The sequence below is a fragment of the Bos indicus genome, chromosome 11 (genome assembly GCF_029378745.1).
Source record: "Bos indicus isolate NIAB-ARS_2022 breed Sahiwal x Tharparkar chromosome 11, NIAB-ARS_B.indTharparkar_mat_pri_1.0, whole genome shotgun sequence".
Taxonomy (NCBI): Eukaryota; Metazoa; Chordata; class Mammalia; order Artiodactyla; family Bovidae; genus Bos; species Bos indicus.
This window is the reverse complement of record NC_091770.1, coordinates 92,142,785-92,169,997: the sequence shown is the minus strand read 5'-3', so window position 1 is coordinate 92,169,997 and position 27,213 is coordinate 92,142,785. Positions and strand designations below refer to the sequence as shown.

Here is a 27,213-nt window from a genome sequence, read left to right as displayed (position 1 = left end):
CAAGTCAGTGACTGGGTGATACCCTCGTCCCCTTCCTCGGCTATCAGAGGACACGAGAAGGAAGTATTGTGCTTTGCTTCTCTAGGTTGGCCTTTCCATGCAGCTCTGAAAGGCCCTTGCCAGAGGGAGTCAGTCAGATCTTGTCTGGTCCTCACCCCGATTTACCCTTGGGGAAACTGAGCCCCCTCCATGAAGGGCTCTGCTAGGGTTAGTGTGCAGGCTCCAAGCCCTTGCCCTCCTGCCCCTGATTGTTGTATTAAAGAAATCTCTGCTCCTGTGTGTGCTGCTCGCCCCAGCTGTGGTCTGAGCCCTCAATGACCTTGTTCTAAGGACATTGTCCTAAGGATCTTGTTCTAAGGTCCCACGTCTCAGGACACCCTATGGGGCTCTACTCAGCCCAGTCTGCTAAGATACCCTGAATGTGCCGAGGCCTCCAGAACATCAGAGTCAGCGGCTAGGGATGCAGCCAAACTCCTCTCAGCCCCTGAACACCTGGTGAATGGAATCAGAGCTCAGGATATCCACCAAATGGAAGAAAGTCTTGCTCTGCTTGAAGAAGAGAAGGGCAGCCCAGAGCCCTTCCTTCAGCTGTGCCTCTCCCCACCCTGTCCCCATCCTGGGTCCCCAAGGAGCTCAACTCACCATCCCTTGACCAGAAGCATCACTCTCACCAGAAGTGTCAGAGAACCCCCTGAGGTTCTCTCTGCCTGGAATGTCTTTTCTCACCTCCCTGGCTGAGCCAACCGAATCATCTGCTCACTCACTCGTTCACAAGCATTTGTTGGATTCTCACTACAGGCCAGGCAGAGAGCCATGCTCTGGGGATAACAGCTGTCAGTACACTTAGAGATGAGTTGGGGACAGAGGTTAAACACATACACATACCATAAGGTGTCGAGCAACTAGGAGACTGAAAATGAAAGTGAAAATCGCTCACTTTGTGTTCGACTCTTTGCGACCCCATGGACTATACGGTCCATGGAATTCTCCAGGCCAGAATACTGGAGTGAGTAGCCTTTCCCTGCTCCAGTTTAATCTTCCCAGGAATAGAACCAGGGTCTCCTGCATTGCAGGCGGATTCTTCACCAGCTGAGCCATAAGGAAAGCCCATGTGTGACTAGGAACCAGTCCTATAAAGGAAGAGAGGGTAGGAGAGTGGGCTCTAATTTGACAGAGTAATGTGTGTGATTTGCTTGGTGGCTCAGAGGTTAAAGCATCTGCCTCCAATGCGGGAGACCCGGGTTCGATCCCTGGGTCGGGAAGATCCCCTGGAGAAGGAAATGGTAACCCACTCCAGTATTCTTGCCTGGAGAATCCCATGGATGGAGAAGCCTGGTAGGCTACAGTCCACGGGGTCACAAAGAGTTGGACACGACTGAGAGAATTCACTTCACTTCACTTTAACGTGATCTAAGGAGGGCCTCTCTGAGGAAGTGACTCTCACTGGAGACTGGAAGGAGGAGGAGGAATTTAGCTCAATGAAGAAAGAGAGGAAAAGGATTCCCGGCAAAGGAAATAGCATATGCAAAGGCCCTGAGGGCGTTAACTAGTTTGGTGAGTGTGAGGAAGGACAGAGCAGTGTCCCTGGAGCCTATAGAGCCAGGGGATGAGGACAGAAGAGTCAGATCACAGAGGGAGGCAGAAAAGATCAACCTTGCTGAAGGGACCTTGTGGTTAACAGGGAGACTGAAGGGTCCAAGAGAAGGAACCAGAAAAAAAGACTGGGAGATAGATGGGAGAAAATCAGGAGGGTGGCCTATCCCAGAAGCCAGGTGAAGAAATTGTTTCACAAAAGAAGGAGTCATCCACTTCTTTGGTGGGGGAGTCACCTCCTCCAGGAAGCCTTCCTGGACTCCAAGTGTGGGGTTAAGGATTCCTCGGGGCCTTGGCCTTCCCCATCAGTGCTTACCTCTCTCCCAGACTAGCCTGGGAGTGTCACAAAGGCAGAGACAAGGTTTGACTTGTCTCTCCAACCCCAAAACCTAGTTCAGGATCTGAAAGTAGTGTTTGTTAGATGAATAACTGTAAGACCCGGCCAGGATGGCCCCTTCAGCTTGGGGCCACTCCCAAGGACTTCTTGGGCTCCCCTCCATTCCTGCTCATCACTTTCCTGAGGAACTGTCCCGTGTCCCCTTGTCTTTTCCCCTCAGATCCCAGGCACCTCACTGCCTGCCCAGCTTCCAGAAGGCCAACCACAGGCTCCCACGACAAGGGAGGACAAGGAGCTGACGCATGGGCCCTTCGGTTATGGTGCGAGCAGTCTCCGTTTCCAGGGGCCCCGGACTTACCCTGCCCCAGGACTGCTGCTAGCAAACCCGTGGGACAGCAGGTGGAGGCTGTGGGTTTCTGAGACACCAGTGAGTTCCAGGTAGGGAGACAGAGGGATCTGGAGCCTTGCCTGGCTCTGGGTTGGTCCCCCAGACAGGGGTCTGTGCCCTCCATGGGGTAGCATCTAGATGTCCCCCTGCCAAGTTCAGGTGGGCACCTCTGCGGACAGGCAGGCCTGTCCCACACTCCAGACTGTCTGCTCCACCTCCCTCCCAGGAACTCATCACTCAGAATCCAGCCTCATATCATTTGTCTCCCATTGGAGGCCAGGAGCTCTTCCAGGGCCAAGGCACCATCTCCCTCTTCTCCCTCCCTTGCTCCCTCGCTCTCTCTTTCCTCTTTCCATTCACTAATCACAAACTGTTTCTTAGGTTTGAGTTCTCTCTTCCTGAACCCCTGACCCTGACATAGAGCCTGGCACGTGGAGGTCACTTGACAGGCATCCACTGGCCACCCGACCTCTCGAAGATGCCAGGCCCGCGGGCTAGGCCAGGCTAGGTGGCGCCAAGCTCCCCTGAGGGGTGCAGCTCCAAACATGGCAAGAGCCCCTCTCCCTGGAAAGAACTGGAGCCGGCAGGAGGGAGGAAATTTGGCCTTGAATCTGTGCCTTGCAGCCAGGCCTGGCTGAGGTGGGGGTGGGGGTCCAGGGGGAGAAGCACACAGTTTTCTTAACAGGAACCATAGGCCCAGGACAATCTAGGTCCCCAAAAGGCTGATCCTAGCTGGAGTGATGCCTCTCTTGACTAGCTCTCCTCTCCGAGGCCAACAGGGCCCCCTCCTTACACAGCCTTAAAACCTACGTCCCCCCAGCCCAGCCCTCCTCAGTCCCTCAGCCACCCTCCCACCCTCCTGCTTCCCATCTTCCCGCATCGCAGAGATGGCCAGAGTGCCCCCCCACCCCCCCACACACCCCCGCCCCACCACCGGCATCCTAACCAAAAGTGCACAGCCTGACCAGGCTGAGCAATCTGGGTCTTAGACCCCTGCAACCCTGGAGCCCCCAGCCTGCAGAAACTGCCATGGCTGATCCATTGGGAAATGTACAAGTTCCTTGCCACCAGCTCCCAACAAGGGCTCTGTCCCAAGCAACTTTCGCGCAACAATCTGCCCAGGGTTTGCAGGGAGGCTGCGGCAGGGGCGCTCCCGGGGGCAGCCCCTGGGGCTCTGCAGACCGGGGAATGCTTGCAGCCTGGCTTTAATTACAGACTGCGTTCCTCTTGCCTGGTCCATCTATATTTATCTGCAGGATCTCACTAATTAAATCCCCCACTGCAACCAGCAGGCCTGGGGACGACCTCGAGTGAGGCAGACAGGCAGGGGGCTGCAAACTTCCTTCCTTTCCTTCTGCTCCAGGAGCAAAACAGAAGCGGCCGAAACTCCCGCTCCCTCCCCCAACCCCGCCGATGCTTGGTCCCAAGGAACGCCGGCTCCGGGGACCCGTCAGCTCTGTGCCCCGCAACCACCGGCACCCGTGACCCACAGGTCCCCACACCAGGCAGTGCCCATCTTCCTCCCCGCTTCAACTCTCATTCCTGGATTCCCGCAGCAAACAGAGAAAGTCTCCCTGAGCAGCACTCTGCCACTTTGCTGGCGCTCTGGTCTTACCGAAGGAGTCGTCTTGGTCCAAGAGGGAGTCGGGCTCCATGGCGTATGGGCCCCCAGCCCCTGGCCCCACCTGATTTATGAACCGAGGCTGTCTCCATGAGCGTCTGGGTTTCTCCTTTTGTATTCCATCTGGCGGCTTTTCCAACTAGATGACTGGGTATTCCTGCACGCAGGCCCCTTTCCAGCCCTCGCCTTCATACAGTACATTTAAAGTAGCAGTAACCTCTTTTTCCTCCCCCCGCAGCCTGGCTGGAAACATTAGAAGGGACCAAGGCAGCAGAGATGTCTAAAATAGGAAGACGCCGGGACGATTGGCCTGGCTGCCCGCGACGCTGGCTGCAGGGATCTGGCCGGCCTGCGCAAATGGAAAAGCTAAGAGGTAAGAGTGAGCCTGGGCTGAGCATCTGGAGGGTGGCTCCGGGGGACCCTGGGGTCTGTGGGAAGGGGGGAGGCTGGCCCACCCACAGGAAGGGATGGGGGGTCCGCTCTGTTCACCGCCCAGTGCCCAAACCCCAGGGGTTTCTCCCAGGCCCTGCTGGAACCTCCCACTCAAATCTGTTCCACAGACATTTCCTGCAGTGTGGGGGATGCAGAAATTGACTCATCCATCCATTCAGTCAGACACTAGATTTTTTTTGAGCATCTACTCGGCGCCAGACACCGTGCCAGGTGCTGGGTTTTGCAGGAGGGAGCAAGTCTCAGCATCTGGTCTCTTGGAGCTCACAGGTAAACAGGCCTGTGCAATGCAGCGTGTGCACTAAGAGCTGTGGGAACTTGAAAAAAAAAGGGCTGCCTCACCCAGACAGGGGGAGGTGGTCAGGGAAGGCTTCCTGGAGGACTGGGCACTTAAGCTGGGGCCTTATGGGTGAGTAGCAATTAGCCAGCTGAAGAAGGAGGGAGTGAGGGGGAGGGTGTGCTGGGTAGAGGGAGCGTGCTGTGCAGAAGCCCTGAACTGAGATGGCACTTGGGGTGTTCAGTGACCTCCTCGATAAGTCCCAGGCAGTTGGAGCAGCGGCCATGGCAGAGGTGGTGGGAGAGAAGTAGCAGAGGGGATCAGGCAGGGCCTCATGGGCGGGGATGGTTCTCAGGTTTGACCCAGGGGATGACGCATGGGAGGGAGACGTTCCAGGCTGTTCTTTAGAAAGGCCTCTCTGGTTACTGTATAAGGGGGCAGAGGCTGGGGCAGGACTGGACGGGGGCTGTCAAGTCCCCAGGGGAGAGGGACACTAGCCTCTACGGGCACAGCTATAATAACACTGGGTGCTACTCACTAAGCGGCCACCAGAGCCGGGCACCGGTCCCAGTGTTCCCCACGTGGATACGGTCACTCCTCAGTGACCCCGCCATCCAAAACCCTGCCCGTCCTGTTTCACAGATGAGGACAAGGCCAATGAGAGGGGAGAAGTGACTTGTTCGAGGCTTCTGAGTGGCCTTCAGAACAGGCCTGAACCTCCAGAGAGGTCATAGCCTAGATGCTGGTGAGGGAGGTGGTGCTGGGGGGAGGACAAAGATGCAGTAATTCAATCCACGTCTCAGACCCAGAATACAACAGGGCCCCGGGGCTTGCGGGACAGGGAGAGTGTCATTTGGGCCCAATCAGAGAAGGATGCCTGGGGGAAGAGGCATCTGAACAGGACAGAGAGAAGAGCAGGAATGGGATGGGCGAGTGCGAGAAGGTGCGGGCCTCCCAGGCAGAAGGAATGGCACAAGGCAAAGGCACAGAGGCAGGAAGGGTGTGACCGAAGCAAATGGAAGCAGCACGCAGAGGGAATGACGAGGGGCCGGGAGGGTGTCGGAGCAGGTGAGTGGCTGGGGCTGGAACCAGTGGACATGGAATCACAGCCCAGGAGTGCAGGCTTGGTCCAGGGGGCACGAGCAGCCTCGAAAGCCCTCTGTCCAGAGGACGGCCTGCATCCCAGTGGATACCTGGGTATCCCTGGAGACAGCCCTTTCCCAGAATTCTCTTTAACGCTCTGCACTTACAGCAGAGAAACTGTCTGTTCCCCACAGAACACTGGGATAGTAGAAACTGAGCCTCAGTGACCAGATTTTTGGAGACAGACCCTGAGGCTGAGGCAGAGGGGACATTAAGAGGAGGGAGATGGGGACTTCCCTGGTGGTCCAGTGGCTAAGACTTGGTACTTCCAATGCTGGGGGCCTGGGGTTCAATCTCTGGTCAGGGAACTAGATCCCACAAATTGCAACTAAACGCTCCTGCATGCCACAACTAAAACCCGGCACAGCTAAATAAAGAAAGAAAATATTTTTTAAAAAAGAGGAGGGAGATGGGGGACTTCCCTGGTGGTCCAGTGGTTAGGACTCTGCATGTCCACTGCAAGGGGCAAGGGTTCAACCCCTGTTTGGGGAACTAAGATCCTGCACGTCATGTGGTGTCGCCCCCAAAATTGTCAATAAAAAATTTAGAAAAAAAGAGGGGTGAAATAGGAGATAGAGACAAGCTGGGAGGCTGGCAGGAGGGACCAGGCCGGGGTGGCAGGGAGGGAAACACCCCCCTGACCCCTCCCAGCCCCCTGCTGTTGCCCAGTGCTCCCAGAGCAGCCAGTGGCTGCTGACGTGGTTGGCCTAGCCTGGGGGAAGCTCCTCTGTCACCCGTGACCACCCCTCTGTGATGACAGAGATCCCAGCGCCCAGCCTCCCGCTGCCTTAATTACAGGGAGGTCAGGCCCTACCCAGGCAGCTGCAGGCATCAGGCTCCCTGGATCTCTGACTCAGCGGATGTGGGGGAGGGGCTCTAGGAGTGGTGGATGGGAAGCCTGGACCCCCAGTCAACAGGTGAGCTCAGATCCAGTTCCCTCTACTTCCCCTAACCTCCAGGGACCCCAGGGCTTCTGGGAGTCCCAGGGATTCGGGGAGCTATAGGGGCCCATTTGCACAGAGGCACTTGAGGTCTTTTTCTTGCTAGAGTGTGATAGGGCTGAAATCAACCACCTGGGTTTCTAACCAGACTCTGCTGCTTACGAGGTGGGTGACACTGAGCTACTGACTCCGCACTTAGGAGTCTCGGTGGTGGAATGGGGCTTCTCCTGGCCTTTCCTCATAGGGTGGTAATGGATTAGATGGACCACGCTGCAACAGGCCAGCAGGTTGCCATAGAGATGCTGCATCCACCCACTCACTCTTCCTGTGCCTGCCACGCCCAGGCTGGGCCAAGCCTGGGAGCCAGACACAGAAAGGAAGAATCAAAATCGAAGGATCTGAAAGCTAGAGGGGAATAAAGTGAGGCTGGAGGAGGGGCCAATCCGCTTAGCAGAATCAGAAAAGCTGCACAGGGCTGCCCTGGCAGTCCAGTGGTTAAGAATCTTCCTGCCAATGTAGGGGACACAGGTTTGATCCCTGGTCTGGGAAGATCCCACATGCTGTCGAGCAACTAAGCCCGTGCACCACCACTACTGAGCCCAGACTCTAGAGCCCGTGCTCTGCAACAAGAGAAGCCACTGCAATGAGCAGCCTGAGCACCAGAGTGAAGAGTAGCCCCCACTCACCGCAACAAGAGAAAGTCCTCGTGCAGCAGTGAAGACCCAGTGCAGCCAAATAAGTCCGTACATTTTTAAAAATAAAGAAAAGCTTTGCAGAGGAGGGGCCAACTGAGCTGGACAGACAGGGATGAAGAGGTGTTCTCCGGGCAGACGCTAGTAAGGGCAGGCAACACCACTGCATGGACTAGGAGTAAGGCAGGAGACGTCCAGCACCCCTGGTGGTATGAGCGTTCAGGTTCTCTTCTGTTCCAGGTTCTGATTTTCTAGTTAAACCCTGTGTCCAGGGCCAAATGGAGTCCATAGTCTTGCCCAGTCTGGGCCTCTGAACTGAGGTGGAGCCTGACCCCAGGCTCAGACCCTGTCCCACCCTGCATGGCTCCTCTCCAGAACACAGACCAGTGTGGGCTGGAGTCCACTTTGGAGCATCCTGGCTGGTATCTTGAGTGAGGACAGGTAACCCTGCCTGGGTCCGAACCCCAGCTCCCCGTTTACCAGTTGGGTGACCCTCAGCAAGTGATTTTACTTCTCAGAGCCTCCGTTTCCTCACCTGTAATAGAAGTAAGGAGAGTCCCTGGAGGGCTGGTGGGAGAATTAATGAGTTAATACAGGTAGATCTTAGAACAGGGCCAGAAGAAGCATTAGGTAAAGCTAAAGTTGAGAGTCCTCAACACAGCCTTCCAGGCCCTCCTTATCTCATCTCTCTCCCTCTCCCCTCCCCCCTAGCCCAGACTTACAGGCCTTTTCTTTGAACTGCCCCAGGGTCTGGCCATTTCCCCTGCTTAGAGTGAAATCCCCCCAAATCCTCGCTATCCCCACTCTGTGTTCAGGTCCCTCACCACCTCTCTGAGATATCAGGTCCCCTGCCCCTCCCCTCACCCCACTCCTGGCTTTAGTTTTCTTCTTGGCCCTTTCGATAGACATCACCTGACATTATTGTTGTTCAATAGCTAAGTCGTGTTTGACTTTACAACCCCATGGACGGCAGCATGCCAGACTTCCCTGTCCTTCACTATCTCCTGGAATTTGCTCAAATTCATATCCACTGAGTCTATGATGCCATCCAACCATCTCATCCTCTGTTGCCCCCTTCTCCTCCTGCCCTCAATCTTTCCCAGCATCAGAGTCTTTTCTGGTGAGTTGGTTCTGCACATCAGGTGACCAAAGTATTGGAGCTTCAGCTTCAGCATCAGACCTTCCAATGAATATTTAGGGTTGATTTCCTTTAGGATTGACTGGTTTGATCTCTGTTCTGTCCAAGGGACTCTCAAGAGTCTTCTCCAGTACCATAGCTGAATGCTTATTTGCATCTTATCTGCCAGCTCCTGCTTTCACATAAGCTCCATGGTGTAGAACAGCACTTAGAACAGTCCCCAACTGGCCCACCTGAAGTGGATCCCCACTAAACATGTGTGCAATGGTTATTTCCCCCCACTGCCCCCTGTCTTGATAATCAGCCCACCACCCAGGAGCTCTCGCTGAGTTCCAGGGTTCCTCACACCCAGATACGCTCCTGCATCTTCCTGCTTATCTGCTTGGACTGGGTTCTCCCTTTTCAGTAAGGGCTGGGCCCCCAGGGTCAGCCAGGAGGAAGGAGACCAGAGGGTCTTCTACTTGGGGATGGGGGGCTGTACTGTGAGACTGCTACCCTCTCTGTACCTCACACCAACTTTTCCAAAAAAGTTTTCTGAGTCCCATTTCACAGATGGGAACACTGAGAGGCGACAGTGAATTCCTGAGAAGTGGCACAGCTGGGGTTTGAGACCTTGTCTTCGAGATGAGAAGGCCCTACTGGCCCCACCGTAGCACCTAACAGGCCCTCCCAGCTGAAGGAAAAAGAAGCTTGTCTGGAGGATGTGACAGGCAAGCCCAGAGGTGGGACATGGGACAGGGTGGGCAAGAAGACAGACCAGCCTTGGGTCTGCTCTCTGGTAGCCCCACCTTCCATCCTGGGCCCCTTCAAGCAGCTGCCATCTTCTGCGTTTAAGGAGAGGGTCGCTTTGCTTTTTTGGTTCAATGGCCACGAAACTGAGAGCTGGCACCTTTAAATAAGTTCTGAGCCAGCCAGCAGGGGGACAAGGGCAGGTTACAGGCTGGCCCTGTCACTGGCTCCACGGGGGCAAGGAGGGTCTCCTTCTGATGACAGCACCCCCTCCCCTGCATTCCGGGTCCCTCTCAGCGTTGTCCTGAGAAACCAGGACTCAGAGAAAGGAGACACAACCTCACATCCAGGAAGTGGCAGGAGCAAGGCCCAAACTCTGGGCCCTCACGCCACCCCGCGCTGCTGGGCTGGATTAGAAATTCGAGACCTTTGCTCGTGGTGCTGTGGGAAGGTTAAGTCGCTTGCCCTCGGTGGTCACACAGCGGATTCCAAGGCCCCGACTTGCAACCACATTGCGCTGTGGGCTTTTCGTCCTGCAAATGTGAAGCTGAATTATCATGAAAGAATCTCAGATCTTTCCAGGAAGAAGCAAGCCCTAGATAAATGCCAGGAGTTAGGGGGTTTTCCAGGGCTGAGGGGATGTCAGGGATGGTGGCCTGGGGTGCTCAAAGTTCCTGACGTCCTCAATTTTGTGATGAGGAGTGGGGCTCCATATGGGACATCCTGGTTGCTGGGTGCCAGGGTCCTGCCTCGGGTTCCAGGAAACCCTGGAGACACGGGCACACCCTGCCTTCCGGCAGCAGGGATCAGACAGGCTGGCACGATGTGAGGCGATCTTCGGTGGCTGGCAAGGATACTGCTCTCCATCCGCCTCCTCCCCCAGCCCTCAGAAGTTCCCCAAGTGCCCGGTCACTGCCCCAGGAGGAACCCAGGCTTCCCAGAGCCCCAGGTTGGAGGCTCATCAAGTGCATACCCCCGAGGGGGCAGAAATCTCTTCCATGACATCCTTGCTCCAACTCTGCTTGCTTACCTCTCAGGACAGGGAGCTCCCTCCCTCTCAGGAAGTCAGTTGCCTCTAATGCCAGGTAAGGTCCTTTCTCAATGGAGTCACGCTGTGTTGTCCCCATGCTGCTCCACACCGGTCCTGGCCTTGGGGGAAACCCCTGTGACCCTCAGAACCCCCCCACATTAACTCAGCCCTCTGCACTCCACCTGACCCACACCCCTCCCCATGCTTCCTGGCTAGTTTTCAGGTTTTGTGGTGAGTCAGGAAAAAAACCAAGAAGCCTGGAAGCGTTTTACCCATTCGGCAATGACGGCAGCCATGCAATTCAGCAAACTTTTGCTGGAGACTGTGCCAAGTGCTGGAGACACAGAAATGAATCAGAGTCCCTGGATCTCCACTAGGATGGGGGAGGGAGGGCCAGGAGGGACGCCCAAGGCATCAGCCAGGAGGTTTGGAAGCAATCTTTTAGGATGGCTAGTTTTCTAGAGGGCTTCCCAGGTGGCTCAATGGTAAAGAATCCGCCTGCCAAGCAGGAGATGCAGGTTCGATCCCGGGGTCAGGAAGATCCTCTGGAGAAGGGAATGTCTACCCACTCCAGTATTCTTGCCTAAAGAAGTCCATGGACAGAGGAGTCTTGGTGGACTATAGTCCATGGGGGGTCACAAAAGAGTTGGACACAACTTAGCGACTAAATAAGTTTTCCAGAAGGAGACAAGGGGAGAGATGGTTGAATGGCATCATCAACTCAATGGACATGAGTCTGAGGAAACTCTGGGAGATAGTGCAGGACAGGGAAGCCTGGTGTGCTAAGGTCCATGGGTTGAAAAGAGTCAGACGTGACAGAGCGACCGAACAACAGACAAGGGGAGGGACAGAGAGTGGGTAGGGTGGAAGGACCTGAGAAAGCAGAGGCCAAGTCCTAGGACCACTGATTAGCCTGGGATAAAAGGTACTAGAGACGCAGACATAGGGAACAGACTTGGGTACACGGGGGAAAGGGAGGGGGGGCGAATGGAGAGAGTAGTGCTGACATTTATCCACTGCTGTGTGCAAACAGCTAGCGGGAGGCTGCTGCAGAGAGCGGGGAGCTCAGCCCCTGCTCTGCGATGACCTAGAGGGATGGGAGGGGCTGGGGTGGGAGGGAGGCTCAAGAGGGGGACATGTGTATACATATAGCTGATTTGCGTTATTGTATAACAAAACCCAACATAACAGTGAAAGCAATTATCCTCCACTTAAGAATAAATAAACATAGACATTTTTTCAAAAAGTACTATGTATCAGGGGTCAGCAAACTTTTTCTGTAAAGGACCAGATAGTCAATATTTTTGGTTTTGCAGGCCACACAGCCTCTGTTGTAAAACGACCCAGCCCTACAGTCAAAGCTCTGAAGCAGCCCTGGACAATACATCAATGGATGAGTGTGGGCTTGTTCCAACCACAACTTTACTTGTCAACTCTGAAATTTGAATTTCATATGATTTTCTCATGTCATGAAACAGTATCCTGCTTTTGATTATTTTCCAGCCATTTAAAAATGTAAAAGGCATCCTTAGCCCACAGGCTGTCCAAAAGCAAGATGGTGGGCTGATACAGCCCACAGGCTAGAATTTGCCAACCCCTGCTGTACAGGTTTGGGAAGATTGGGAGATGAGGCTGGAAAGTTGGGTGGAAGAGGGCCTTGACTTTCTACCCAACCCAACTGCCTTCAACCACTGCCTACCATCAAGAAGCTAGAAAGAAGCTAGAAAAATGTGTGTTTAGATCAAGTGCTGAAACATACCTAGGGACAATCGCCCAATTACACAGGAATACAAGCTGATTACCCTGGTGCCTCAGACGGTAAGAGTGTCTGCCTACAATGCAGGAGACTTGGGTTTGATCCCTGGGTTAGGAAGATCCCCTGGAGAAGGAAATGGTAATCCACTCCAGTACTCTTGCCTTGAAAATCCCATGGACAGAGAAGCCATGGACAGATGCTACAGTCCATGGGGTCCCAGAGTCGGACATGACTGAGCCACTTCACCTCACAAGCTGATTGATTAAAGTCAATAAAGAAATATATAGATTAATAGGGAAAGTTCCCCTCCAATCCCACTCTGTACCCTAGGGATGATGTGATGAGGAGGTGGGTGAGTAGGAGTCCTACCTCCTTCCTATGCACACGGACGTGGGCACACACACACACGCATGCGGAGTATGTGCTCGTTCACAGCACACATGGCTCATCCTATGATTGTCCTGTGATGTGCTCTTGTCACTTAGCAATTCAATCCTGAATCTTCCCGTCTCCTCTTTGAGTTTTGTTTTGGCCTCAAGTGCTGCGTGGTGCTGAGCCACCATCCACCCAGCGGTCCTTCACTGAGGGACATCCAGGCTGGCCCCTGCTTTACATGATGACAAGCACACCCATCTATTTCTGTGCACCAGTGCTGGGACTTTAATTGGAGATATTTTCAGAAGCACAATTGCTATGTCAAAAGGCATGAGAACAAAGACAAATATATATCACTTACATGTGGACTCAAAAAAAAAATGATACAAATGAACTTATACACAAAACAGAGCCACAGGCATAGAAAACAAACTTATGGCTGTCAAAGGGAAATGGGGGGAGAAAAATAAATTAGGAGTTTGGGATTAACATATACACACTGCTATGTATAAAATAAATAAACAAAAAGGGCCTACTATATAGTACAGGGAATTATACTCAATATTTTTAATAACCTATAAGGGAAAAAAATTTGAAACCGAAAAAAAAAATAGATATGTACATGTATAACTGAATCACTTTGCTGTATGCTTGAAAGTAACACAACATTGTAAACCAACTATATTTCATCCACCCACACATCTATCCATTCATGTACCCACCCTCCATCCATTTACCCTTCCAACCACCCATCACTCAACCATTCATCCACTGAAGTACCCATCCTCCATCTATCCACCCCTCCATCCCCCCACCCATCCGTCCATGTGTTCATTATCTGTTGAGTAGTGAAGATGGCTTGAGTCCTCTGGCGCTGGTGGTGAATGCAATCATATTCCTGCCTTCTTGGTCTTCATTGTCTGGTGAAAGATGGTCTACACACACCAGGTTCTGAATACAAGAGGGAAAGAAAAATCCCTGCTTTCCAGGATTCATATTCTAGTGGAGGAGACACAAGCAGATGTGATGGGGTGATGATAAGGACTAGTGAGGAAAATAAGGCAGAGTGAGGGGCCAGGAAGTCCTGGGAGTTGTGGTTGTGTGCACGCTGGTCAGGGGAGACCTCTAGAGCAGAGCTCCAGAGCAATGAGGGAGGGGGCTGCCCACATGTGCGGGGTGGGAATTGTCAAAAGCAGAGGGAACAGCCGGTGCAAAAGTTCAAAGGTGGGGGTTTTCGGGGACAGCCAAGGAGGCCAGCATTGGGGTGAGGGTGAGAGAGCAGTCAGCTCCCCGAGGCCCTGCAGGCAGGGGAAGGCTTGGCTGTTACTCCGAGTCAGGAGGGGGCCTGTGGAAGGTGTGGGGTAGGGGGGCTGGCTGCTGGGTTGGGAATAGACAGAAGGGGGCCAGGGCTGAAGCAGGGAGAAGGGTTAAGAGGTCACCAAACTTGACCTGATAAGAGATTCTAGGCCAGATGGTTGGGTGGAGGTGGTGAGTGGGGTGGGAAAGGGTGTCCTTTGAAGGCGGTGGTGGTGGTATTCATTCGTTGAGTCCAACTCTATAGCACACCAGCCTGCTTTGTTCATGGAATTCTCTAGGCAAGAATATTAGAGTGGGTTGCCATTTCCTTCTGCAGGGGATCTTCCCAATTCAGGGATCAAACCAATATTTCCCATGTCTCCTGCGTTAGTAGGCAGATTCTTTACCACTGAGCCACCAGGGAAGCCCACTTTGAAGGCAGCCACAGGCTTTCCTCGTGGACTAGATGTGGGCGGGTGAAACGGAATGAAGGATGACACTGAGATTTTGGGCCTCGTGAACCAGAGCAATGGAGACAATGGAGGAAGAGCAGGTGGAAGAAGGGAGTTTGAAGCCCAAGCTTCATCTGAACAATGCGAACTGGAGATGCATATTAGCCATGGAGTGGAGAGGTGAGGAGCAGCCTACAGGACAGAGCCTGGACTTGGGGGACAGGTTCAGGCTGAAGACGGAAACATGGGGCTGTTAGCACGCGGGTGGGATTGAAAGCCTGGATGCCAGCCCCAAGGGAGAGAGGAGATGGAGTAGAGAAGAGGTCTGGGGGCCCAAATCTGGGGCACCCCAACCTTAGGGGGCAGGGAGATGAGCAAGAACCTGGCAAGAGAACTCAGAAGGAGCAGCCAGCGAGGAGGAGGAGGTGGGGACCTGGGAACCAAGGGGGAGGACTTTTGGCAAGGAGAGCGTGAGGTGATGCTGAACAGTTGAGTGAGCTGAGGACAAACACTGAGCACAGGGTTTGACAACGCACTGCAGCCCAGGCAGACATGCGGGGAAGCCTCGGTGACTGTGGGTGCCCCAAGTAAGGGCGCTAGACCCAGGAGGGCTTCCTGGAAGAAGGGGTGTCTAAGCGGGAGCCTGGGGGACACACACATGTTCACCAGGTAGCCAGGGGATGCCCAGGTCAAGGGATTAGCACCAGACCGAGGAGGAGAGAACCACTGTAGCATGTTTGGGGAGCTGAAAAGTCTGGCTGTAATATGGGGTGCGGGGAGGGGTGAGGGGCAGACCAGGTGGGAGTGTTATCCTCACAGGACCCTAGAGAGGTCAGCAAGGCAGATGAAGGGGTCCTTGATAAAAGACCAGGCTTTGGTGATTAGGAGATGGGGTGGGAGAGGGAAGAAGGGGGTGGTGGCCTGGGGAATGGGGAAGCAGGAGGAGAAGCAATTTGGGGAAGGATAATGAATTCAGAGAAGTGGAGGGTGCTGAGGACAGTCAGTGGGGAGATGTCTACCATCAGCGAGGCATGTGGGCTAGACACTGGGGTCTGGGAGGTGACCGCAGTGAAGGGAGGATACTGGGCAGAGCTGGGTGGAGCCACACAACCACCTCCTTCCTGGTGCTGCTTGAGGTCAGCCTGTGTCCAGCTGCTCTCTGTGTGCTGGGGAGGGGCCCCGGTAGCCTCCAGCCAGCATGGCTTATTTTTCCAGGCAGCAGAAACCCAAGGAGACCCGAGTGGTTCCTCTGGATGGGCGGTTGAATCTGTCTTGTCCCTCCGCACCTCCTCCGTCCCCATCCACAGCCCACAAAGCACCTTTACTGCATCCCCTTGGGTACTCCAAACAGAAGGAACCCCCGCCATTCGATGCACACTCGCATTGTTTCACAGAACCATAATTTATGGAGCAGGGGCCATCCTGGCCCTGGGAAAGCAATGATGACCCAGGCAGACCCGCCTTAAGGGCCCCCGCGTTCAGTGGGGAGAATTGAGCACTCAATACATAATTAAAGTCAAGTGTGGTTATGGATGGGGCTTCCCAGGTGGCGCTAGTGGTAAAGAACCTGCCTGCCAGTGCAGGAGACATAAGAGACACAGTTTTGATCCCTGGATCAGGGAGATCCCTCTGGAGGAGGGCATGGCAACCCACTCCAGTATTCTTGCCTGGAATCCCAGGACAGAGGAGCCTGGTGGGCTACAGTCCATGGGGTCACAATAGTCAGACACGACTGAGACAACTCAGCACACACTCATGCACATGGTTATAGGAGAGGGCGGTTATAGGACAGTTAGCCAAGGAAAAAAAGGGGGTGGAAAAGTGTTTGAGCAAATGGGAACAGCATGCGGAAGGCTCAGAGGGGAGAGAGAGCAGGACAGGTAGGAGGAAGGAAAGGATTCAGTGTGATGGAGCCTGGGGTACCAGGAGGCCGTGGTGGGTTGTGGGGTATAGCAGTGGTGAAGAGCATGGACGTTTTCCTGAGGGCAATGGGGAGCCAAGGTGTGACTTAAGCAGGCAGTGACTTGTTCAGCTTTACATGTGGGGGGATTTGGAGACAGAGACCAGAAACACCCAGTCTCAGCCCAGAGAGACCCAGGAACTATCATCCAAGGCCAGATTCCCCTCCTCCCTCTTGTAGCTCCTTGATAAGTGAGGTGGGTCCACATGCTTGCACCCCTCCGGGGACCTTGCGCTCACTCCCTCTGGGGACAGGTCCCAACGTGATTTAACAAGCCCCGTGAGAGCTCCACAGGCTCTGGGAATCCAGTCTGGCCACTGGGATACCCGAGGGCATTGAACTCAGCGCGGCCAGGTGGCTTGGGCGGCCCCACGTGGATGATGACCCGACAGCTGGCACTGAAAAGCTCCGGAGCCACCTACGGGGGCGTGTGCGAGCGCTCCGGATGCCACCTGGTGAGGCTGTCGGCAGAATGCAGAAGAAATCAATCTGTTCATGAAGACACGCCGTCCCCCCGACCTCCCCCACCGCGACAGCATCCCACTCTCTCCCACTCCCGCTCCTTCCGGGAGAGGCTGAACCTGCCCCGCAGCGCCACCGTGTGGGCGACGCGGCTCAGGACAGCAGGAGGTCGGTCCTGGCTCCAGGTGCTAAACGCGGGACCAAGGAAAGGAAACCCCAGCCTAAGCTTGCCAGGCTGCAAGGCTTACGAGGTCCTATTCTCCCTACATTTAATACGTTTATATCTTCAGAACGGTAATACATTTGTGGCCTGTTGGTGATTTGTAATTCTTTAAGTAATACATGCTTACTGAAAAAATATGCAAACTCCATAGACTTCCTGCAAGGCAAAACTTGACAGTTTCCACCCAGTGTTTGAGCCCTCCCTAGCTCACAGACACCCAGAGACACCCACAGATTGCATTTTTTGCAAATAAGCTTCTAGATGTTGACACCCAGAGACACCCACAGATTGTATTTTTGGCAAATAAGCTTCTATATTTCCCCTCCCCCCCGCCACAGGAAAAAAAAAACTATATGTTTCTATTTATCTCACCTATTTTCCATTTGATTCTCTTTATTTTTAATATACATTTGTGCAAATGAGACGGAGAAGGCAATGGCACCCCACTCCAGTACTCTTGCCTGGAAAATCCCATGGGCGGAGGACCCTGGTAGGCTGCAGTCCATGGGGTCGCTAAGAGTCGGACACGACAGAACGACTTCACTTTCACTTTTCACTTTGATGCCTTGGAGGAGGAAATGGCAACCCACTCCAGTGTTCTTGCCTGGAGAATCCCAGGGACAGGGAAGCCTGGTGGGCTGCCGTCTATGGGGTCGCACAGAGTTGGACACAACTGAAGTGACTTAGCAGCAGCAGCAGCAAATGAGATCACATTACATGTGCCTAAAGTTCTGCCACTCGCTTTGTTTTATAAATTTGTTTTTGTTAACTATGGAGAAGAGACAAAAGAATATTTATCTAACTGATGTATAGTGTGTGAATCAAACTGAAATGAACCCTGTGTGCCCATCACCCAATTGAAGAATATTTTTATTACCTTTGAAGCTTATGCATTACTTTTTTTCAGTTAAAAAAATATTTTTTCTCCTTTCTCACCTTACTCTAGATTGATTTGGTATTTTTTATTGACCCATATCATCTCTTCATTTGCTCATTAGTTTTCCGTTCTTTTAGTGCTTCCACTAGAGATTACGACACAAGTCTTACTTAGTAAAGTCTAATACACAGCAAATTAGAACAGTACCATTGCCATGTGTGGGAAAATCCAGGAACTTCAGGCCACTAAAAATCACCATTTCCCCCTCCTGACTTACACACTATTGTCATCTGGTACCATCTGGAATTTTAATTCTTTCTATATTTCAAACTCTGCAAGAGGATATTGTTATTGTTTCATACAGACGATATTTGGGGAGATTAACCACATATTGTCTCTCTCTATTTTCCTTCATTTCTTCTTGTGTTTTCAAGTTTCCATCTGGGATCCATTTTTCTCCTGCCAGAAAACCATCCTTTACTAATTCCTTTGATGGGGTGAGCTAGTGATGAATTAGTACAGTCTTTATTTGCCCCAGTTCAGTCGCTCAGTCGTGGCCGACTCTGCAACCGCATGGACTGCAGCACACTAGGCCTCCCTGTCCATCACCAACTCCCAGAGTTTACTCAAACTCACGTCCACTGAGTCGGTGATGCCATCCAACCATCTCATCCTCTGTCGTCCCCTTCTCCTCCCGCCTTCAATCTTTTTCAGCATCGGGGTCTTTTCAAATGAGTTAGCTCTTCTCATCAAGTGGCCAAAGTACTGGAGTTTCAGCTTCAGCATCAGTCCTTGCAATGAACACCCAGGACTGATCTCCTTTAGGATGGACTGGTTAGATCTCCTTGCAGTCCAAGGGACTCTCAAGAGTCCCTTCTCCAACACCACAGTTCAAAAGCTTCAGCACTCAGCTTTCTTCACAGTCCAACTCTCACATCCATACATGACTACTGGAAAAACCATAGCCTTAACTAGACTGACCTTTGTTAGCAAGGTAATGTCTCTGCTTTTTAATATGCTGTCTAGGTTGGTCATAGCTTTTCTTCCAAGGTGTGTCTTTTAATTTCATGGCTTTAGTCACCATCTGCAGTGATTATGGAGCCCCCAAAAATAAAGTCCGCAACTGTTTCCACTGTTTCCCCATCTATTTCCCATGAAGTGATAGGACCAGATGCCATGATCTTCATTTTCTGAATGTTGAGCTTTAAGCCAACTTTTTCACTCTCCTCTTTCACTTTCATCAAGAAGCTCTTTAGTTCTTCACTTTCTGCCATAAGGGTGGTGTCATCTGCATATCTGAGGTTGTTGATATTTTTCCTGGCGATCTTGATTCCAGCTTGTGCTTCTTCCAGCCCAGCATTTCTCATGATGTACTCTGCATATAAGTTAAATAAGCAGGGTGACAATATACAGCCTTGATGTACTCCTTTTCCTATTTGGAACCAGTCTGTTTTTCCGTGTCCAGTTCTAACTGTTGCTTCCTGACTTCCATACAGATTTCTCAAGAGGCAGGTCAGGTGGTCTGGTATTCCCATCTCTTTCAGAATTTTCCACAGTTTATTGTGATCCACACAGTCAAAGGCTTTGGCACAGTCAATAAAGCAGAAATAGATGTTTCTCTGGAGCTCTCTTGCTTTTTCAATGATCTAGCGGATGTTGGCAATTTGATCTCTGGCTCCTCTGCCTTTTCTAAAACCAGCTTGAACATCTGGAAGTTCACAATTCACGTCTTGTTGAAGCCTGGCTTGGAGAATTTTGAGCATTACTTTTCTAGCATGTGAGATGAGTGCAATTGTGTGGTAGTTTGAGCATTCTTTGGCATTGCCTTTCTTAGGGATTGAAATGAAAACTGACCTTTTCCAGGCTGTGGTCACTGCTGAGTTTTCCAAATTTGCTGGCATATTGAGTGCAGCACTTTCATAGCATCATCTTTTAGGATTTGAAATAGCTCAACTGGAATTCCATCACCCCCACAAGCTTTGTTCGTAGTGATGCTTCCTAAGGCCCACTTGACTTCACATTCCAGGATATCTGGCTCTAGGTGAGTGATCACACCATCAGGATTATCTGGGTCGTGAAGATCTTTTTTGTACGGTTCTTCTGTACTTGCCCCGACTATCTCCATTTCGCTTTCATTATCGAAGGGTATTTTTTTTTTGCTGAGTATGTAATTTCAGGTTGGAAAGAGAGGGCAAGAAAGAAGAGAAAATTAACAGAAAAAGTGGGACAAATAGAAAACAAAGAGTAACGTAGAAGACCTACAGCTCAATAGATTGGCAATTATATTAAAGGCAAGCACATTCAATACTCGGATTGAAAATCAAACATTACCACACTGTATAAAAATAAATAAAATTCAATCATATGCTGCTGACAGGAGAAAGATGTCTAGTATAAAGATATAGAAACAAGGACAGTAAAAGCATGGGAAAAGTTATGCTATGCAAACAGTAACCACAAATAAACCGGTGTAGCTACATTAATATCAGCAAAAGTAGAGTTCAAGGGGGGGAAAATGCTAAAGATAAAGAGTTATTCACAGTGGAAAAAAGTGTTCCATATAGCAGACAGATACACCAATGCTAAAGTTGCTTGCCACTAGTCAAATCACCTCAAAAGATACAAAGCAAAACTGAAAAAAAAAATGAAAAGGAAAAAGAAACAGATTTACAACCCTCTTTCAGTAATTGATGGCACAAGCAGACGAAAAGTTAGTTGGAACTTCAGCTATCTACAGGAACATCACATAATTGATGACTGAACACTGTGGCCTTGGGATGGTGGCCAGGCAAAGGGAGTTTGAGACCATGACCTTTTGTAGACAGGACCTCACTCCCCGTTGCTGCCCCAGGTGGAAAGATTCAAACCTGGATACAAGTATGCTTTTCTCTGAGCTTCAGTCACCTTGGAAGAAGCCAACCAGAACTGCCTCCCAAATTTGTTGGGGGTGGGGTGGGGGGCCAGCAAGGGATCGAGGTGGGGAAGAGCAGACAGGGGCAGGAGCAGACCGGGGTGGGGGTAGGTGGGGGCCCTGGGGGTTAGGTTTTCCCAGACTAGGAGTCAGGGAAGAGAAGGGGAGTGGACCCTGGAGATTGGCAGCTGGGAGAGCCTTGGTCATGGAGTCGAAGGAGCCTTGGAAGCCATCCTTGCTGTGTCTCTTGGCGGAGGTGGGGTGGGGGGTGGGCGGGAGGTGAAGAAAGCAAAGAGCTACCATGGAAACCATCTCACAACAACCCACTCCAGTGGGAGCTCATGGAGGTTCCCTGAACAAGGATTCTCATCTCTTTAGAACGCTGTTTCTTACCCACACCGCCACCTCCGAGGGGTGTGTGTGTGTGTGCGTTCATGTCTTGGAGTGTCTGCTGTGTGTCTGGGTGTGGCCCCCATCACTGCACAACCACTTCCCATCCATAAATATGGCACTCTCTTCCCTGGGACTTTGCATGTGCCCTTTCCTCTCCCTGAACACCCTTTCCCTTCCCCCACTCTCATCTTTGCCAGGCGCTCTCTTGCTCATTCATCAAGAGCAGGTGAAGGAGTCTTCTTCCCCAGGAAGCCTGCCCTGAACAACCCCCCATGGCTGCTCAGGGGACCCTCTGCCCCCCCACCCCTATCCTGGCTTCCCTTTCCCCCTGCTCTGGTCCTGTGGGCTGTAACCTCTGGTTCTTGTGTCCATGGGGTCCTCAAGTGCGGACTGGTTCTTGTCCACCTCTGGGTCTCCAGCACAGGCAGGGACCCCATCAGAGGTTCCCATCGGCCACACAGAGGCCCAGAAAATGCTTGTTAAGTGAATGAATGACTGACCGACACATTAACAACCACTTCTGTGGAAGGGTCTGGAACCCCAGCAAGTCTTCCTTGTTTAACTCAAAAAAGCAAACTTGTCAGAGCTGGCAAGCCTCTCAAAGGTACAGCCAAGAACCAGCAGGGTGGGCACCGCCAACTAGGGGAGCTTGTCAGAAATGCAGCTTCCCAGACCCACTGGGTCAGAATCTACTTTTTAAAAAGATACTCAGGTGGTTCCCAGGCACATCACAGGGCGAGAAGCACGCTCCATGGACCCCGCCTCCCCCTTTACAGACAGGGAGAGACAGCCGGCAGAGGGGAGGGCCTTGCAAGGCAGAGGCAGGGTTGGGACTTCAGGTCAGATGGCCTCCTCCCGGGTACAAGCTCCTTCCCCCACCCCACCTTCAGCCCACCGCCCCTGCACCCACCCACCCACCTCTACCCTCTGGCACACACCACCTTTCTGGTCGACTTGGCCTGAGATGCCAGATTCTTCCCTTTTCTCCTAGAGGTCTTTGTACTCCACCTGGTGGACGGAGGACAGGACAGGCTGGCCTGAGTGGCCTGGCCACTTGTCTCTGGGTTTAACCTTAAGGGTTGAGGGGGAGATGGATGGAGGGAACACAGAGAAGGGGCCGTGTGCAGCAAAGGCAAAGAGTCTGGGGGACAGAGATGCGATAAGACACCCGCTGTGAGAAGGGCTCAGTTCCCACTGGCTTCACCACATCCTGGAGGTGCACCACACCCTAGCTTCTGATCATCTCTGAGCCTCCCTTTCCTCATTTGCAAAATGAAGAGAGTAATATGCTGCCTACCTCATGGGCCGTTGTGAGGCTGCCAAGAGACGATTCTGGGAAAGCCCTTAGAACAGAGTCAGGGACCACGGTGACGGGAGAGTCCCCCTGAGGTAGAACTCCCAGGAACCTCTCCATCCCTCCATGCTCCCTGCCCAGGACCCAGTTAAGCCCTGAGCCTCAGCCCCGTCACCTTCCCACCCCTCCAAGGAGGCCCTTAGAGACCACCCAGTCTCCCTCTCTTTTCCGAAACGGAGTGGGAGGCCCACAGAAGAGGCTATAGAAATATCCACTCGCACTGGTGGTGGGACTTGGGGGGCGGGGTGGGGGTTTTCAGGCCCTGGCCCTGGTGCCTGGGATCCGAAAGGCTGAATTCTGGAGGAGGGGTGACTTTGGGGGACAGGAAGCCAGGAAAAACACATGCTCTGAAGTCAGACAGATCAGGTTCAAACCTGGCTCAGCTACAGTCCAGTTGGATGAACTTGAGAAGTGACCTTTCAGCTCTGGGCTTCAGCTTCCTCACCTGGAAACATCCTTCCAGGACTGTTGTGAAGTTTACAGGAGATGATGTTAAGCACTCAGCACCCAGAAGGTCCCAGGGTCACTGTTGTAACTGACGTGGAGAAGCTGGGAGGCCATGGGAAGTTACCCAGTCACACCCCAGCAGCTGCCAGCCCCGATCGCAGGGTGGTGCGGGTCTCTGATTCCTTCCTGAGCAAGGTGGTGATATCAGGGTGAGGGAGGGGGTGGCAAAGACCAGAAACCAGGTTGGAACATGGTCTTGGGCTAAGAAAGAAGGCCCTGGGCTGGGGTCTGCTTTCAACCATGGCTGTTTGCCTGATAGTCAGGTTGGCCCAGGTGAGGAATTGCCAACCTCCCGGATGAATTTTAGCTGGAAACCATTCTGACGTCTGCCTCACCTACAGGCCCATCAGAGGGAACCCTCCCATCTCAGCCCCCTAGATGACCAAGGGTGAGCCCTGGCTCCAAGGACACCCTCTGCAGGTCTGTAGATAACTTTGCAGCTTGGCTTGAAAAGACGAGTTGGACCAAACCACTGTCCCTCTGAGTTCTGGAACTGGCACACGAAGGGAAGTGGGAGTTAGCAGGTAAGGTGACCAACCCTTCTGGCTTGGCTGATTTTGGTACCCAAAGTCCTGCATGCCAGGAAACAGACACTGCGGTGAGAGCAAATGGTAAAGAAGTGTGAGCAATCCTATGAATATTGATCATAGCTACTGCTTCTTTTTTTTTTTAATTGGAGGAAGGAAAGGGTAGGATGAATTGAGAAACTGGCATCGACGTATATATGCTACTGATTCTTGAGTGTATACAATATACCAGGTTCTGTGCTAAGAGTTTTTTTAAAACTTAAAAAAAATTATTTTTAACTTGTCACCTTAACCATTTTTAAAGTGTATTTTCCAGGGGCATTAAATGCATTCACTGGGCTTCCCTGGTGGCTTAGATGGTAAAGAATCTTTCTGCAATACAGGAGACCCAGGTTCAATCCCTGAGTCGGGAAGGTCCTCTGGAGAAGAGAAGGGCAACCCACTCCAGTATTCTTGCCTGGAGAATCCCATGGACAGAGGGAGCCTGGCGGGTTACAGTCTATGGGGTCACAAAGAGTCGTACATGACTGAGCGACTAACACACACACACACAAACACACAAACCAGCACAGTCACAGGATGAGGAACTATAACCGCCATCCACTGCTAAAATTGTATTCAGCAAACCAAGCAGAAAGTCTATGCCCGTTCAACAACTCCGCGTTTCTTCTGACCTCCACCCCTGACAACCTCTATTCTAATTTCTGTCTCTATTTGCTTATCCTAGGAACCTCACACAAGTGAAACCACACCATATTTGTCCTTCTATATTCTGGTTTACTTCATAGTAAACCAGAACACTTAGCATAGTGTTTCCCCGGTTTATTCATGTCATATGTCAGAATTCCACTCCTTTTTGATTAAGCCCAAATAATATTCCATTGTATGGCTATACCACGTTTTGTCCATCCATTCATGTTGTTGGTAGACTTGAGTTGTTTTTGCCATTTGATTATTGTGAATGATGCTGCTATGGACATGGGTGTATAAATATCTGTCTTGCTTTCAGTTGTTTGGGGTATGTCCCTAGAGTGCAATTTCTGGGTCACATGGTGATTCTATATTTATCTTTTCGAGGGGCTCCAGCTTTTTCCACAGCAACTTGTGCTGAGTATTCTTAGTGCCTTAGCTCAGAAAGCTCTGGCAGCGCCACCCAGGAGGCTGGCCCTGTTATTGGCCCAGGTTCCTACAAGGGGACACTGAGATTCAGTCAGATGAAGTAAAGTGTCCCGTGTCCCTCAGCTAGTAAGCACAGAGCCAGGATTCAAACCCACAATGAGTGATTCCGTGAGCCCGTATGGCCTGACCCTGGGTTGGCCTGGGTCTCCAGATCCCCTCCAACTGGAGGGTCCCCACACAGAGAAGAGGGAAGAAGTAGGGAAACATGGGGGCCCACAGCCCTGCAGGACCTGCTGCAGCCCCACCAGTTCCTCAGCTCTAGCTCCTGGACGTGGTGGTGGCCATGGTGGTTTTGTCGCTCAGTCGTGTCCGACGCCATGGACTGTAGCCCTCCAGGCTCCTCCTTCCATGGGATTCTCCAAGCAAGAATACTGGAGTGGGTTGCCATTTCCTTCTCCCAGGGATCTTCCTGACCCAGGAATCGAACCCAGGTCTCCTGCATTGCAGGCAGATTCTTTACCCACTGAGCTACAAGGGAAGCCTGGCCACTGATACTGGCCACTGTTTCCAGGATGCAACATATCTGTATTTGCCCAGCATTCTTGTTTCTGGCCATTAGACACCCTTTCCCCACCACACACACAGGTGTGTGTTCCTTAGTGAACTCCTAAAATTTCAGTTTAAGTGATTGGATTGATTAGAAATAGGTGTGAGACCCGGACCTAGCCAATCAGTGTAATTCTTTCCTCCAGAGATGGTCATGTGCCCTATATTGGCCCAGTGAACTTGAAGCTGTTCAGGACTATGGTTAAAGCTGACGGGAAGAGAGAAATTTTCTGTTCCCTGGGCTGCGAGAGGGTGACTTTGAGCCAGACATGCTGCGGCCACCTTGTTCCCTCAGGGGGCACCTTCCTGAGATGAGAGCCAGCAGGGCGGGAAGCAGATGGGGACACAGGACTGAGCCTCTGGATCCAGCTGTACCCAAAGTCAGATCTGAGCCAGTATCTCCTCTTTTCCTTTCCTTTTTTTGACTTGAGGTTGACTTAGGGTTTTGTCATTTGTATCTCAAAGAGCGCTGATCTATTTGATCTTGGGGTGTCAGGAGATTCTCAGCTCCTTGGCCGCCCCATCTGTGCTTGCTTCGTGAGCCTCCCTTTCTGTCAGCTGGCCTGAGGAGATCTCATTTGTTTCAACCCAGTTCAGCCAGGGGGAAAAAGAGTGGGGCTCAGCACAGCCTGGGAGGAGCCTGGGACCCAAGAACCTGACTCGGTGGTTACAGGGCTGGGACTTTCTGTGGAGCCTGGCACAGCATCCAGGAGGCAGGGCTAGCCAGGTGGGGTCCTAGAGGATCCACCCCGGGGAGGAGCCCTGGAGTCAGGGGGCTTTTTCCATAAGATAAAGGGCTTAGGCAATTTGATCTCTGGTTCCAAAGATCCATCTAGTCAAAGCTATGGTTTTTCCAGTAGTCATGTATGGATGTGAGAGTTGGACTATAAAGAAAGCTGAGGGCCGAAGAACTGATGCTCTTGAACTGTGGTGTTGGAGAAGACTCTTGAGAGTCCCTTGGACTGCAAGGAGATCCAACCTGAAATCAGTCCTGAATATTCATTGGAAGGACTGATGCTGAAGCTCCAATACTTTGGCCACCTGATGCGAAGAACTGACTCATTGGAAAAGACCCTGATGCTGGGAAAGATAGAAGGCAGGAGGACGCGGGGATGACAGAGGATGAGATGGTTGGATGGCATCACTGACTCAATGGACATGAGTTTGAGTAAACTCTGGGAGTTGGTGATGGACAGGGAAGCCTGGCATGCTGCAGTCCATGGGTTCGCAAAGAGTCAGACACGACTGAGCAACTGAACTGAACTGAAAGGGCTTAGGAGGGAAACTTAAATCCTCTGGAGGAGAGGCCAGGAGCAAGGCTTCCACAGGGAGCCCAAGCTCAAAGTACCCACAGCCCACCTGTAATCAGACCCTACTGCCAGGGAACCGACTTGCCGACAGTCTAAACCTCTCCTGGGACCAGGGCAGGTCATCGCCCAGTCGGTAGTCTTGGCACCAGCAGAAGAGCTGTCCTGTCTTCAGATCAGGTGTGATGCCCTGTGAAGTGGCTCATGGGGCAAAGGCCATCACGGAGGGCATCACTCGCCTTCAGTCTGTCTTCTTCCCCTGGTTCCCCCTCACTCAGCCTGGGAGCAACTTTTTCCTATGGTAGAACTAAGGTTCTGCTTGTCCTGGGAGATTGGTTTGTCTTCATCCTGAGACTGGGGGTTGTGTGAGTGGCTCCAGTTCCCTTTTTGTTCCACCTGGTTGGAAACTTAGAGCCCAGGTGTGGCCTCCATAGCAAGACTATAGTGATGCGGGAACCTGGGGCAAGACTATAGTGATGCAGGAACCTGGGCACTCGCCTCAAAAGAACTCCCTGCCTCTGGTCCCAAAAGTTAAAACTCAGTGAACAACCTACTGTAGAACACAGGGAACTCTACTTAATGCTCTGCGGTGACCTGAATGGGAAGGAAGTCCACAAGGAGGAGATATGTGTATATACGTATGGCTGATTCATCTTGCTGTTCAAAGGAAACCAACATTGAAAGGCAACTATATCCAATAAAAATTTATTTGAAAAGACTCAAACAGAAATATCCTTAATGTTTACACT

General features: G+C 52.1%; 1 protein-coding gene and 1 long non-coding RNA gene across 3 annotated transcripts in view; one reads left to right on the top strand and one right to left on the bottom strand.

The window, feature by feature from the left end:
- The window catches only part of DAB2IP (DAB2 interacting protein), a 212,022-nt gene extending 207,830 nt beyond the window's left edge, over nucleotides 1–4,192 (bottom strand). The window contains exon 1 of one of the 2 annotated variants that reach the window (XM_019970743.2): nucleotides 3,934–4,192. In XM_019970743.2, coding sequence (XP_019826302.2) covers nucleotides 3,934–4,031 — 98 coding nt within the window. In that variant the 5' untranslated portion in view covers nucleotides 4,032–4,192. The remainder of the gene's footprint in view (nucleotides 1–3,933) is intronic. The other variant, XM_070799191.1, reaches the window with a different exon arrangement.
- Nucleotides 4,177–13,571, top strand: LOC139185839 (uncharacterized). Its single transcript, XR_011569421.1, has 3 exons — nucleotides 4,177–4,312; nucleotides 4,500–4,659; nucleotides 11,656–13,571. It is a non-coding gene; the product is annotated as an uncharacterized lncRNA (long non-coding RNA).
- Nucleotides 13,572–27,213: the final 13,642 nt, after the last annotated feature.